This window comes from Polypterus senegalus, chromosome 4, assembly GCF_016835505.1.
Source record: "Polypterus senegalus isolate Bchr_013 chromosome 4, ASM1683550v1, whole genome shotgun sequence".
Taxonomy (NCBI): Eukaryota; Metazoa; Chordata; class Cladistia; order Polypteriformes; family Polypteridae; genus Polypterus; species Polypterus senegalus.
This window is the reverse complement of record NC_053157.1, coordinates 208,566,776-208,581,931: the sequence shown is the minus strand read 5'-3', so window position 1 is coordinate 208,581,931 and position 15,156 is coordinate 208,566,776. Positions and strand designations below refer to the sequence as shown.

At 39.3% G+C, this 15,156-nt stretch overlaps 1 protein-coding gene across 6 annotated transcripts in view; it reads right to left on the bottom strand.

Annotated features, from left to right (window-relative positions):
* smyd5 (SMYD family member 5) overlaps positions 1 to 15,156 on the bottom strand; it is a 152,270-nt gene that overhangs the window by 65,359 nt on the left and 71,755 nt on the right. The window contains exon 13 of one of the 6 annotated variants that reach the window (XM_039751917.1): positions 3,714 to 4,034. The exons of the other annotated variants lie outside the window; for them this stretch is intronic. Coding sequence (XP_039607851.1) covers positions 3,890 to 4,034 — 145 coding nt within the window. The 3' untranslated portion in view covers positions 3,714 to 3,889. Of the gene's footprint in view, positions 1 to 3,713; positions 4,035 to 15,156 lie in introns of those variants that run through there. 6 annotated transcript variants of the gene reach the window in all.

The window sequence follows — 15,156 nt, the reverse complement described above, 5'->3', positions numbered from 1 at the left end:
ATGCAGGTTTATTGACTGGAATCCCACACCTGGTTAGTCAGAATAATTGTACATGTACAGTATAAGTAATGTGTTGCTGCAGCTTTTGCTGCACAAAGGTGTTTGCTAGAGGGAAATCATTGGAACACGTGGTGCTCTTGGTGAGTCAGATCAGGAATTAACTTTTCAGCATGAAATTTGAGAACATATAATTTGCAACTATTTAATATATTTTCAACTTGTAAAAATATTAATATTCATGTCAGGTGTCAATGATGAAATCCCACAGTGACATTATAATGTTGAGGTTTTTAAAATTAATGAAACATGTCTTATCAAATAAGTAGAATCAATTTTAAATGTAACAGAATATCTAAAAGTAACGACCAATAAGGTAGATCTGTTCATGGTATCAGTGTTCTATTTCAGCAGACTAAGGGTCTATGTAACAATACTAGAAGAGGGTTCCAAGAACATTCCCAGGTCATTTGCCTGTTGTTAGACCTCGAACCAATCCTTCTGTGAAATGACATACAACGAGTTAGTTGACATCCCCCACCGGATAATTTGCAAGCACTGAACATGGCAAAGAACCCCTGAGCCATACCTTGGAAACTTTAATGTGTCCAAGTCTTGATGAGCTTGCAATTAAGAGGAAAAGTGTATTATACCCTGTAGTATACACTCAGGGACATGGAATGTAAAAGTGACAAATAATCACCTGCCTATATTCACACCATTAACAAATCTGGAGAGACATGAGCTTCAGCACGACTGAAAGCACATAACATAGAATTTGCAGTCTCTCAAGTGTTAGCTCCACAAACAGACCTCAATGTTCAATGCTGGGAAAACCACTGTGGAAACATTGTTTTACTTATAATGCCACAAAAGTGACAACATAACCACACCTCCACCACTCAACTGATGCTGAAGAGAAGAATGCAGCAGTTAGCTGAAGTGCTCTTTGTGCTCCTGTTACATTCTTTAGTTGCTGTAGAAGTGTCCAGAGGTTTGTAGTATACGTTTACAAAGCAGACCAATTCCAAGCTCCCAAAGTTAAACAAATCACTGTTGTGGTGCTCCAGTGCACCCCAGGTCCAGCAGAGATAAGATGTCAAATTACATGGTTCTAGTAATATTATTTGTAACTTTAAGATAATACTGTTTTGCTGTAATAAACCAGTACATGACAAATTAAAAAAAAAACTTAACCAACCCATTTTTAGAAAGCTTGAGGGGAAAAAGGGATTTTTCTCAATGTTTCTCCTGCCAAAGTGCAAAAAACGCCTTCTCAATGACTGATGCAGCACCAGATTGAAAACAAAAGAAATCAAAAAATAACAAAAAAGAAAATTTACTCTCCTATAAGGAAGGATATTAGCAGACCAAAACCAAGACAGGAAAATGCCAGAACACTTCCCTGTGGGAAGCAAATTTCACTTGGGAAGAGTCATAGGTTTGTGAAGAACTAGATGCAAGATGATTCATCTGATCAGATGATTTTTTTTTTTCAAACAGCATGAATTACAGTGATCCCTCACTATATCGCGCTTCGTCTTTCACGGCTTCACTCCATCGCAGATTTTAAATGTAAGCATATCTAAATATATATCACAGATTTTTCGCTGGTTCGCGGATTTCTGCGGACAATGGGTCTTTTAATTTAAAGTACATGCTTCCTCAATTTGTTTGCCCAGTTGATTTCATACAAGGGACGCTATTGGCGGATGGCTTAGAAGCTACCCAATCAGAGCATGTATTACGTATTAAATAAAACTCCTCAATGATATACGATGTGCTTCCCGAGCGGTGCTTGATCGTTTGCTTTTCGGTCTATCTCACCCTCTCTGACATTTTCTGCACCTGACGGAGGGGGTGTGAGCAGAGGGGCTGTTTGCCTAGAAGATACGGACGCTACTCTAAAAAATTCTAAAAGACTACCTTCACATTGCTCCCTTCTTTGCGGCTGCTTTATCGCGGTGCGCATACTTAAAAGCCCAACAGCATGTATTGATTTTTTGATTGTTTGCTTTTCTGTCACGCTCTCTCTCTCTGACATTCTCTGCTCCTGACGGCGCTCCTTTGAAGAGAAGATATGTTTCCATTCTTTTAGTTGTGAGAAAGAACTGTCATCTCTCTCTTGTCATGGAGCACAGTTTAAACTTTTGACTAAAGGGTGTTATTTCATGTCTAGAGGGCTCTAATAATGTTAACAGTGTGGGAGAGTTTATAAGGGCTTAAAATATATAAAAATAACCATACAAACATATGGTTTCTACTTCGCGGATTTTCACCTATCGCGGGAGGTTCTGGAACGCAATCCCCACGATCGAGGAGGGATTACTGTATTTGCACTACTTTACCCACAGGCATACATTTTTATGTACAGTATAATAATTGAGTTATGCACTGCATAGTGTATCTCTCTGACAAGTTATCAATGACACTGCCTGCTATGGTCTTAAATTGACATTTCCAGTCAAATGATATAAAGATCATTATGTTTTTCTTTGCTTATGTAATCAATGTACAGACTTAATATTTGGTCCCATATTGCATTTGGTTAATGATGGCTTTCTCTCAGGCTTCCGTGCCATCATAACTTTATCCACTGCTCTTTCTTAAACATCATAATGTTGAACACTTTTGACACTGACATGATACATACATTATTGGGATCTATTTCATGAAACAAAACAACATATTTTCATGTTTTCAAAGGGGTTTACAGGGACCATTTAATGTTGCAAATGCATATGCAAAGGTTACCTGGCTATATATGAAATATGAAAATCACTCCTAGATACATATCATACAGAACTAATTTTGCTGCCTGCCTCAGTGAAATTAGAGCATGGATAACCACACACTTGTGTGTGCTGGAAATTAACTGAGCAGGGATTTTTCATCTACAGCTAAACCAGAGGTGCTTCATTCCCTTCTTCTGACGCAACAGCAACAGCTTTCCTACAAAAAGTATAAAAACATGCCACAGGTTTAAAATTCTACTTGCATAGTTCTGACTAGGTTCCATTGTAATAAATCACCTCTCCACTATTTCAGATACACAGACATCGAGACAATACCACATCATTGTATCATTTCCGCTACTTCTTTTCCCAGGGTCGCTACACACACTCAAGAGTTCACTTTTGTGGTTCCTACTTCTCTGGAATTTTCAACCTAGGCCTGTCTACAAAAACACTTAATTACCAGTCTAACTGAAGAATGGTGCAAACATTCATAAAAATGATTTGTGTAAAAACATCATCTAAATGAACAAACGGACAATTCAATGTAATGTGAACTAAGACGACTAAAGGATACCCTACCTTCTTACCAGACTTTTCAAAATTATCCAAACCAGGATGATATGCTGAGGAACAAAGGCACATAGTAAATAGGACTGGACAATACATCACAGTATTCCACAGACTGGATTCACACCAACTATTACCTCCTTACTGTTTTAATAATACTTTTGCTTGGAGAAAATCTATTGCGTAAGTTAAGTGTAAATATTGTGATTAGCAATTTGTCTTCTAAAGAAACAATCTTACTTTCTAGAATCAGATCTGAGGAAACCTGATATTTTAAGACATACTATATGGCACTACATATAAGGACACTGGGACTAAACTTTTGTAAATTAACAATACAAAATAATCATGTATATGTACAATACCCAAGATATGGAGCCAAGGTGAACTTTTTTTTTTTTTTTTTTTTTTATAAAGTTCAGAAGTACAAATGAAGACAACTACTGCTGTCTGGGTGTTGAGGGATAGGCTTCTTATCGTGTATACAACCAGGAATATGAAACACAATGAACATATCCAGTAAAATTGCTATTTTTATGAAGTTTGCATCTTAGCTACATAAGTCATGACATGCTATTATGCTGCTATTACACATCTGTCATCTCATCTTCTAGATCATCACCCTCTGTTTCTGCATCTCCATCACCTTCCTCATCTTCCTCTGATGTCACATCTGCATCATCTGCTTGCGAGACGCACTTTGGACAGGAACAAACAAAAAGGTAGTTCTCCCTAGAAAATGAACACATATTTCCAGTAAGCATTCTGAAGGCTATAAAAATGTAATGTAAGGAAACAAACCATACGGTACTACAACTGTATTATCTAGTGCAGGAGTGAGTAAAGTTGGTCCTGTAATGCTTATGTAGCTAAAGGTTTTTATTCTAACCCAATTTCTTAATGAGAAATCAATTACTGCTGATGAAGCACTTTGTTTGTGTGTGTGACTTCAGAAATGTTTTAATTTTTTCCTCCAAACTGAAAAAGGAATATCCGGTCATACTGAAAATCAAGACAACAATGATCACATTTTTTGACACTGACGGACCGGTTAGTACAGTTAGTTCCTTGTGAACAGAGAGAGACTCTTGATCAGCAATATTAAACTGAAATGCTAAGGCATTCTCGGAAAAGCGTCAGAAGAACATGTCAAGAGCAGTAACACATGCAAAACTGCACTTTTTACCATGACAGTGCCCATGCACACATTGTTTTTGTTAAAAAACTCTTTGACTAACAATGCAATGTGGTTGTTGCTTTGCACCCCCGAATATGCTCTTGTTCCCTGAAATTAAAATTGAGACTAAAGGGAAGACAATTTGCTACCACTGAAGAAATACAGAGAAAAAAAATGGAAGAAGCACTAGGACTTTGTATCTGAAGGGGAGAATTCTGAAAATGACAAAATTGGAATTGCTGAAAGTATAATAGTTATTTTTACACAAATGTGGGAATTTTTGTAACCCAAAAACCTCCATGAATTCAGACAGTTTGGACCCCTTCAGTTGTTTTACATTTTGCTATATTGCAGCCTTATGCTAAAATCATTTCATTATTTCCCTCACACAAACCAACATGCAATACCCCATAATGACAAAGTGAAACAGGATTTTAGACATTTCTGAAAATTAAAAATAAAAACAGAAATATCACATTGACACAAGTATTTAGGCCCTTTACTCAGGCTGAAGAAACTTTGGTAATGATTACAGCCGGGAATCTTATTGGGTATGACACAACAAGCTTTGAAGCTTTTAGGATTTTCTGTCTTTGATTTATCCTTAGTGTCACCGTCTTGTTGGAAGGTAAACCCTTTGGCCCATTCTTAGGTCTAGAGCATCTCTAGAGCATTTTTTATTAATGATATTGCTGTAATTTGCTCCACTCAGCTTTCCCTCAACCATGTCTAGTGTCTCAGACCCTACCACTGAAAAACAACTCCACACCATGATATTGCCATCACTATGCTTAACCACTTGAATGGTCCTGCGTAGTTATAAAGTATCTATCTATCTATCTATCTATCTAGTTGTGGCGTTTCCTCAAAACATGATGCTAATCTTGGTTTCATCAGACAAGAGAATCATGTTTCTTACAGTCCAAGAACTCATTAGGTACCTTTTTGAAATCTCTAAGCGTTTTTGCAAGGCTGTGAAGTCGGTAGATAAATGCTCCGACTCCGACTCCTCAGTTTCTAAATCTTCAGACTCTGACTCCTCTGTATGTATATACTATGCTAATGTATTTTCTACATCCATTGAAGGAAAGGAAGGCAACATACATGTCATTTCACCACAGAACTACTGGCTAGGAAGCCAACACTCTACTATAATGCCAGATTAAAGACAAACACAATGAAAACAAGGTTTTGTTTATTTTTTTTTTTAACAAGTGTCTGGATAGTAATAGCAGGCATAAAAATCAGGAACAGGAAATGTATTGGTTCAAAAATATAAACCACATTCTTTGGTAGTTTTAACTTTTAAAACAAAAAAAAAAGCTTAACTATATGAACTAAAAACAGTATCTGGAAAACCTATATTAAACTTGGAATACAGTTATAGTTAAAGGAAAGGAAATAAATATGGCAGCCTCCATATTCCTCTGACCTCGGGTTCCCTTTAAATGCAATCTAAAATCAGTGTAGAGTTCTAAGAAACAGAATTGCTTCAGCCAGATCCTCTTTCATAGAGGCTCTTAAATCTGATTTGATTATTTTCAGAGCTGAAAATAATCTTTCAACACTGACTTGGGTGGGTGGCATTGCCGTTACAATTCTAGCCACATCACCAATGACCTCTGGATACACAAGGATGGCTTCTTCAACACTAAGTTTTGATGAGCGATCATACTTTTCAACTTCCTTTAGTTCTTTAAAAAACTCCTGCCGGAATTTCTTTATTTGGACATTGACTGGTTCTTTATTGCTTATGCGACATCGCTTTCCTTTTCCTTCCATTTTGTCCAAGAAGGAATCAAAGTCTAACTCTTCATTTGAAGAGGATGATCCTGAGTTACCACTAGTGCTTTGAACTTCCTCCTGTGGAGGTATTTCAGGTAGTAATCCCCTCATGCGAACTGCTAAATCGTAGAGTGCCTTTTTCGCTGTAGCAGTCTGGTCACTGTTCAACAAAATTCGGCTCATTGGGTCGACATAAATAGCTACTAACAAGATTTCATTGTCCAGCAAAAGACTCTCTCTTTTCATCATTGAAGATGCAATGCCATCAGCTATTAACCCTCCACTTTTGTTCAGGCGATACATCAGGCTCTTCCATTCCAAGAAGAATTTACCGGGGGTTAGATCGTCACATTGCAACCTCTTGGTGACGGTAAAGGGGTGCAAAGAAGGTTTTCCAGCTCTTTTATTTGTGCCCACTGGCTTTCAGTTAAAGCAACATTCTCATTATTTAATTCTTCTAGGAAGTCTTTAAGTTCAAGCAAACGCTTCACCATCAAATAAGTGCTTCCCCAGCGTGTTGTCTGATCCAAAATGGCTCCTTTTCCTGCACGTCTCTTCAAAATTGTATCCGTTTTTGGTGCCTTGGCTGAAATAGCTACTTGCCTTAATTTCCCAATCAATGTAGCTGCATGGCGATCTTTTAGTCCATCCCTTATAGCAAGCTGCAGAGTATGAACAGCACATCTCATATGGTGAATAGTAGCAAGCTTCAATTCATTGCTTCTTCAACAATGTTATCCACAATGTCAGTATTCTCTTCATTTTTTCCAATACTTTCGGAGCAGTCTTCCTCTAACTCTAATAACTCTGTGCCACTTTCTTCATCTTTGTTCATCTTCTCAATTGTGCTCAACATATTAGAAGCATTATCTGTCACAAAAAAAAGAATCTGTTCCTTTTTAATTTCAAAATCTTCTAGAAAACCCTCCACTAACTTCTGAAGATAGTCACTTGAGTGATGTGCCTGGGTGTCTTTTAATCTCAAGGTCTGTGTTATTGTTTTGTTATTTTCATCCACAAATCTCACATTAATACCAAAATAATTGACCCTGTGACGTGTGCATGCATCCATTTTAATGAAGAGAAAACGTCCTTTCAGAACTTTCCGTAGTTCTTCCTTTTTACGTTTGGCCTCCTCAATTATAAGTTTCCTTATATTTTCTCTTTCCAGAGAAACACTAAGTTTTTTAGCCATTTCTCCATTTAGGCCTAAAAAGGCTGGCTGAGAAAAGAAGGATAGTGGTAGACTATTCTCTACTACCATTTCAATAATGTGGGTTTTGAATTTTTCTGGTGTCATTGTTATGGTAACTTTGTCAGATATGAAGAATTTTCTTATTTGTGATTGGGTTCCAGTAGATTTCTGAACGTTTTTTGGCACAGAACTAGATGCAATGTTTTCATTGCTATCTTTCTCATTCACAGCTTCTAATACTTTGGGATGAAAATGCTGTAAGTGTCTTTTCAAATTTGATGCTCTTGTAGGTGCATTTTTATCAGGCCCACTGAAACTGCTAATTTTTGCATCACATTGTTTTTCACCATCACCATCATTTTGAATACATTGGCACACATAATGTTTCTCATCACTTGATAATGCAAAGTGCTCATAAACAGCAGACTTTGTTGTGTTTGTCGTTGTTAACAGTCTTTTTGCCATTCTTAATAGGATGCCTCCTTCACTAAAATATAAAATATTTTATACTAACTGGCATATGCTTCAATTTTAAATATAAAAAGTCTTGTTCTAAGCAAACATACATACAACATGGCTTTATACATACAAATAAGCTATCTAGCCCAGCATTAAACCTACATACGATTTGTCCTATGCACATACTAGTAATCAGAAGCATATAAACAATCTGCACTAACTTTTATACATTCTTGCACACTAACTAACCTACAGATAGCAGCCATGTAGTTTTATCCAGACACATGTGCACACAGCCTTCCCTCATACAGACAAGGAGCCATGCAGTTTTGTCCAGACACGTGTACACAGCCTTACCTCATACAGACAAGGAGCCATGCAGTTTTATCCAGACATATGTGCACACAGCCTTTCCTTTTACAGACAAGCAGCCAAGTTGTTTTGTCCAGACACGTGCACAGCACCTTCCCTCATACAGACAAGGAGCCATGCAGTTTTAAAATAAATATGAACACTTACAGTTGAATGCAAATGCACAAAGCTGTTCCACCAAGTTCTTCTAAGCTCTTATAGCAGAGAGAGGCAGAAGCTGCTGCTTTTTCCTTAGTGTTCTTATCTTGTGAAGATAGGGCAGTGGAAGGCTGAAGGAGGAGGCAGGGGGGAGGGGCACTTCAAGGGAAATCATGAATCATGTTTGAATCCCATAGCCAGGTTTAAAGTTTAAGTTTATTCCCTTCACCTATACAAGTGTCTCTAGTCCTGCAAAAAACATTTACCTAATTATCAGCGAGAGTTAAGGCCCCCAAATACGCAGCGATCCGTGGCCGATTTTGCCACCGACCGATGTGCGTGTACAATCGCGACAAATGATTGGCGGCCGCAGATTGCGGGTGTCCAGATGGATGGGCAGATCCAGCTTGCCGAAAATCTCGACCACCGCCCCATCCAAAGTAATGTGATGCCTCCGATTGCTGCAGTGGCTGTCTCCTCTGTCAGCCAGCCGGAAGTTTAGTGCATTGTGTCACTCACCGGCCAGCTGATCAGCAGAACGAGCCTCTGCTGGAGACAGGTAGGGAGATCTGTGTTCTCGGCTCCTTCGGCCCCCTTCACTAGTGCATAGCAAAGGGGAGCCGACGGAGCTGAGAACACACCAGATGATTTTTCAGGCGTTTGACGCGTGATGACTTGTTGAACGGCCGAAAAATCGTCAGTGCATCTGTAAATGTATGGGGGGCTTTAGGCTAGGTTCACAGTTCCCTGTAACAGTGGAACACGACACAATGGAAAGCGGTGCCCGACCTTACCCGTGCATTACATCCCATATAGTGATGCATACAGTCAATGAAAAGCATGCTTCATGGTTACTTGACATGTTTGTTTTGTGGTAACATTATGCACTGCATGCATTGGGCTTTATTCTTACAGCAGAGAAGTAGTTCATTATGACTATTTGTGAATTGGGACATTTCAATTTACTTTTTTAATTCCCATTTAAATTTAGTGGGAGCCGGAGTCGGTTAACTTTTTGCCGACTCCGACTACCCAAAATTGTCTCCGACTCCTCGACTCCGATTCCACAGCCCTGGTTTTTTGTCTTTTACAGAGGAGATGATTTTGTACGGCCACTTTATCACAAAGCCAGAATCAATTGAGTGCTGCAAAGATGGTTGTAGTTCTGGAATGTCCTCTCATCTGCACACAGGTTATTTAGCTAAAGTAACCACTAGGTTCTTGGATACCTCTTTTACCATGATCTTTCTCCTACAACTGCTTAGTTTGGCCAGGTGGCCAGATTTAAAAAGAGTTGTGAATGTTTCACACTTCATTCATTTAAGAATTATGAAGGCAGCTGTGTTTTAGGAACCTCCAGATATGTGCCCTGTCACAATCCTATCTCTAAGCTCTGCAACCAATTCCTTTGACCTCATGGCTTGGTTTTTGCTTTGATACATATTATCAACTGTGGAATTTTCTGTAGATAGGTACAAACCTTTCCTAATCATGTCCAATCAATTTATCAGACCACCGATTAACTCCAAACAAGGTGTAGTAAGATCTCAATGATGATCAACAGAATAGGATGCACCAGAGTCCATTTTCAAGTGTCAAGGTCTGAATTCTTGTATCACTATATTTTTCATTTTCTTTTCAAATAAATTTGCAAAAAAATTTAAAATCCTTTTTTTTTTTTTTTATTTAGTCACTCTGGGGTATTAAGTGTTGCTGTGTGTAGGTAACATTTGTTTAAACAATTTTAGCATAAGGCTGCAACAGAGAAAAATGTGAAAAAAAGTGAATGGGTCTGAATATTTTCTGAATCTGCTGCGTTTAACATGGAGATACACACAAGGTCTCTAGCCGTGGTCTAAGCAGAAATTATATTGAATTAGACCAGTGGTATTAATTTAGTGGTTCCAGCATCACAGAAATGGATACCCTCTTCAAGTTTTTCTGAACTACAGTCGACTTTACAGAGAATGAGACAACAGAGGAAAATGGAAAGATTTATTCAAGCTATCAAGCAAAATGACACCTTTTATTGGCTAACTAAAAGAATTACAATATGCAAGCTTTCAAGGCAACTCAGGCCCCTTCTTCAGGCAAGCTTGCATATTGTAATCCTTTTAGTTAGCCAATAAAAGGTGTCATTTTGCTTGGCTTTTCTCTACATTCATAATGGCTAACACGGTACAACACCCTAGTACTTCAAGCTATTAGAAAGTTGACACATGCTCAAATATCAATTCTTTACAACAGTGTTGTGAAGAAGAGTATCTCTGAAACCAAAACACATCAGATATTTATGCACACTGTTTGCAGCAGCCTATAACACGGATCCAGTCCTGTCGGCAAGGAACAGGTTGATAAGGCTACATATCAGCTTGTGATAAATAAAACATCTGAGTTTCCAGATGGATATGTCAAAATTCAAGTTTTTCCAGAGGAAAAATAGTTTATCCAACTTTCTACTTGACAGGTGTACCTAATAAAGTGTCAGATAAGTACAAGTTCCTTGAAATAAAGTTGGTAAGATTTTTAACAGTTTATGCAGGAGCTTACTGATTGATTATTTTGCAATCTATCATAGTAGAAACTGTAGAACAAAACAAGAATTCACACAAAATGTATCAGCTAAATGACCAAATAGCACATAAAAATGTAAACTGCCAAAACTAATAGTGTTGTTATTTCAGTACACATCAAACTAAAAGTAAGCCAGTAAACATAGACTCTAGAGGGCCACAGTGGCTCCAGGTTTTCATTCCACCCACTTTAACACTCTCTGAAGCCTTCGAAAAAAATCAGAATGATGGGCCGCCTTAAATTCCTTTACAACTCTTCATCAGCGTCTTTGTTTTGCAAATGTGTCAATCAGCATTATTACTATAACGTGGAAAAAGTTTCTGTTTTAGTTATGTGTTCAGCATTTCTTGCCTCGTATTTCCTATCATCCAACATTTACCCAGATTGTTGTAAACATGAAACACACATGAAATGCATGTATTCCAAATAACAATATATTTTTTACCCTATACAACTCCAGGCATCTTACACCCATATAAACAGACTTGAGCCTGGAGAACTTCAGCTATGTCGGTGGGAGATGGGATAGCAGGCTGCTTGCTGCTTGTGCTGATTGACACATTTGCAAAACAAAGACACCGATGAAGAGGTGCAAAGGAACTTAAGTTGGCCTGGCATTATGTCTTTTTTTGTAGGCTTCAGGGATTCTAGTGTTAATTAGTAACCAATTACTGCTATTAATAGAACATCCTTCTTTACCTCAATCTTAACCTTTTGACCAAAGCCCCAAACCTCGACTGAGATACTTAAGTATTTTGAATTGCTGACAGGGTTAAATACATCTGGAAAGATGAATTACAGTGAATCAGAGGATATGGAAAACAATCATTAGAACAAATACTGTAACACACACATACATACACACACACACACACACAAATATACAGAGAGAGAGGGAGAGATGCAGTGTCCTCCATAATGTATGGGGTAAAGACGCATCTTTCCTTGATTTATCCTTCTGCTCCACAGTTTAGAATTGCAAACCAAACTATTCAGATGTGATTAAAGTGCACATTGCAGACTATAATTTAATGTTATTTACATACATTTCAGTCACACCATGTAGAAATTACAACACTTTTTACACATGGTCCCCCCATTTCACCATAATGTTTGAAATATAACAGTGGTTTGTATTTTAATGCATAATGAGCAAATCAACAATGTTTATTTACATTTGTTTTTGGCATCGGCTGGTACACAGGTCAGTGGACTTCAAAATATGAAAAATAATCTGCTGAAAGAAACTGTACTGCTGAAAATAAAATACATATCTAATCCCGAGGTTTAAAATGAGGTCTACGGGACATTGCCACAAATGTAAAAGCAAAAGTCTTAAAATGTATTAACTACATCCACTTTGAAACGGCAAAGTTTTCGATGTCAGAAAATCTGCCATCCATTTTTGAGATATGTTTATGACAATAATGTAAACTGGAAGTAGTACATTTTATCACATATTCATGGAACTACTTTTTGTGAAGTGACTATTCCTTTCCTGTTCACGTGTTCATGTCAAATGTTGTGGGTCACGTTTTAAAGCAAATAATGAAGTAAAATTGTAGAACATCATGAATATGTCTGAAGTTGTCTAGTGTGGTGAAAAACAGAACCATATAATTTGAATAAGTTAGCACTGTTGCTCAACAAGGCAAAGCCAAGCAAAGTTTCCATTAATTAAATGAAGTGAAAGGCTGCAGTTAAAAGTGTGTGGGCTCACGCATGCAGAAAACCAAATGCATTGAACTGAATACAATTTTCAAAGCAATGGCAAAGAAGTAAATAAAAACTTATGAAGGTATATAAACACAGAATGACTTTTGAAGAGCTTAGCTTACTACTGTGTCTTGGGTATGACATTAAACTACATCTGGCCCTGCATGCGATCCTCCAATCTGCAGAGAAATCCTGGGGGCTGGTGGCAAGATTGGCACTCCACCACCATAAAAACTTCATGCAGCTCTGAAACAGTAAACAGGACTCTTTTCTGCTCTCGGCAGGAGTAGCTCTGCTGCAGCTGCCCATAGGAAGGCGGCTTGCATAATAAAGGGGATCGGGGGAAAGCCCTTGGGAGCCTAATCCCCAACAGAGTCAAAACCGTCAGAGAGCCAATGGGGTCAGGCCTGTTGCGGATGGGAACTAGTGTGGTGCTGAGGCATCTCCTGCTGCATTGTAGCAATCTGGTCCAAATTTGAAGTGACCCATTTGGGTAGGCACGTTGAAGGTCTTGTCTCTCCAGCATTATGATCATCTTCCTCCACTATCAGAGGAGATTCTTAAACTCCACATTTTATTGGCAGCACTCTATTAGGTGGGACTGGCCAGATCTCTTTAGGTGGGTAAATCTTTTATTTGTCTGGTTGTTCTGATGACTGTCACACTACGGGAGTAGTGGTTGCTGTGGCGGATAAGCTCCTTCTAATGGTGTTCGACATCACTCCTTTCAACAAGCATATTATGAGACTCGGATTAACAAACTCTTTTGGGGCATTGTCTGTTGTCTCAGTTTATCTTCACCCATGGTGAGTGAGTCAAGTGGCAAAGTTCTAGTGAGGGAGGGAAACATTTTATTTGCAACTTCGCTCAGTGATTGATGGGTGCCTGCAAGGTGACACTCCTCTGGTCATGGGTAACTTTAATGCGACCAACGGCACTGACAGAGCTGGCTATGAGGACTGCGTCACTCCTCATGGGTCTGGTGAGTGTGGCGAAAGTGGTTTCTTGTTCCTTGACATTTGCAAATGGCCAGGGACTGTGGATTGCTGGATTCTGGCTGAAGCATCCTGAGCCGCATCATTGGACTTGGTACTCCAATAACGGTGGTGTGGTGAAGAAGATTGATCACATCATCATGGGCAGATGCTGGAGGCTACTACAGAACTGCAGGGTCGACAGAAGTGCTCAGATTGTGAATTCTGACCACAGACTTCTTGTTGCTACTCTAAAGTACCAGCTTAGGTCCAGTAGGGCTAGCACCTACTGGGAGAATGAGGCTAGACCTGGCCAGACTTCAAAATCAGGCTGTTTCTAATAAGTCTGCACACAGTTTGTGTGAGGAACATGCAGACATGGGTGCAACTGCTGATCCTAATATGGGAGACCATCCGTGACAAGACCCTGAAGGTTGCTCAGGGTTGTGCTGGTGCTGCCAGTGTTCCCAGAACAAGGCATTTCATTTCACAGGGAATGGCTTGATAGCAACTACAGTCTGTATCGGGAACTGAGAAGGACGGCTACGAGGGTTCTGAGGGCAGATAAGGAGGCGTTTGTTAGAGGAATCTGTGAGCAAGTGACACACTATCTTTGGTGTAGTGACCTACGTCCTCCTTACAGTGGAAGCAAAGCATTACGCCCAGCTGAATCTGTTCCTTGGAGAGTTGTAGTCAGGGCTGGTGATGGAATGGTCCTTATGGATGACACTGCAATTTTGACCAACTGGGCTGGCTACTTTGAGCAGCTTTTTAAAGCGAGGACTTTGGACATCTCTGGTTGCACAGATCTTGAGACTGATCCTCCAATTAACTGTGAACCACCCAATCTCACAGATATTGCATAAATGATGAACCAGCTGAGAGTAGGTAAAGCTGTAGGGATCTGTGGTATCTGGGGTGAACTTCTCCAGGCTAGTGGTAAGGCTGTCCTTTTTGCATCGTAGGCAATCTTTGCTTCCATTTGGGAGATGTTGGCATCATCACAACTAACTGAAAAACAGGACATGGTGTCTCTATCCGGAAGAGAAAGGGTGATTGCCTGGATTGCGGCAACTACAAGGGGATAACACTGCTCTCTGTGCCAGGTAAGGCCTTTGCTGGGGTCATCATCAATAGGATCCATGATCACTTGCTCACCTACCAGCAGCCGGAGCTGTCTGGTTTTACACCCAAGAAGTCTACCATCAACCAGTACTGTGAGTGCTGTGCAGAGAGGAGGCAGTTGATTCTGGGGTTCATCAGGGTTTTCTTTTTGCTCCTACTCTATTTAATGCTTACATGGACTGGGTATTGGAAGGGTTGTGGGATTCAGTGGCTGTGTGGCATCTGTTGGTAAAGAAAGATTCACTGATCCAGACTTTGCTGACGATGCTGTGATGTTTGTGGAGTCAACAGAGGCTCTGATCAAGGCTCTCAAGAGAATTAGCAATGAGTCTGAGTGTC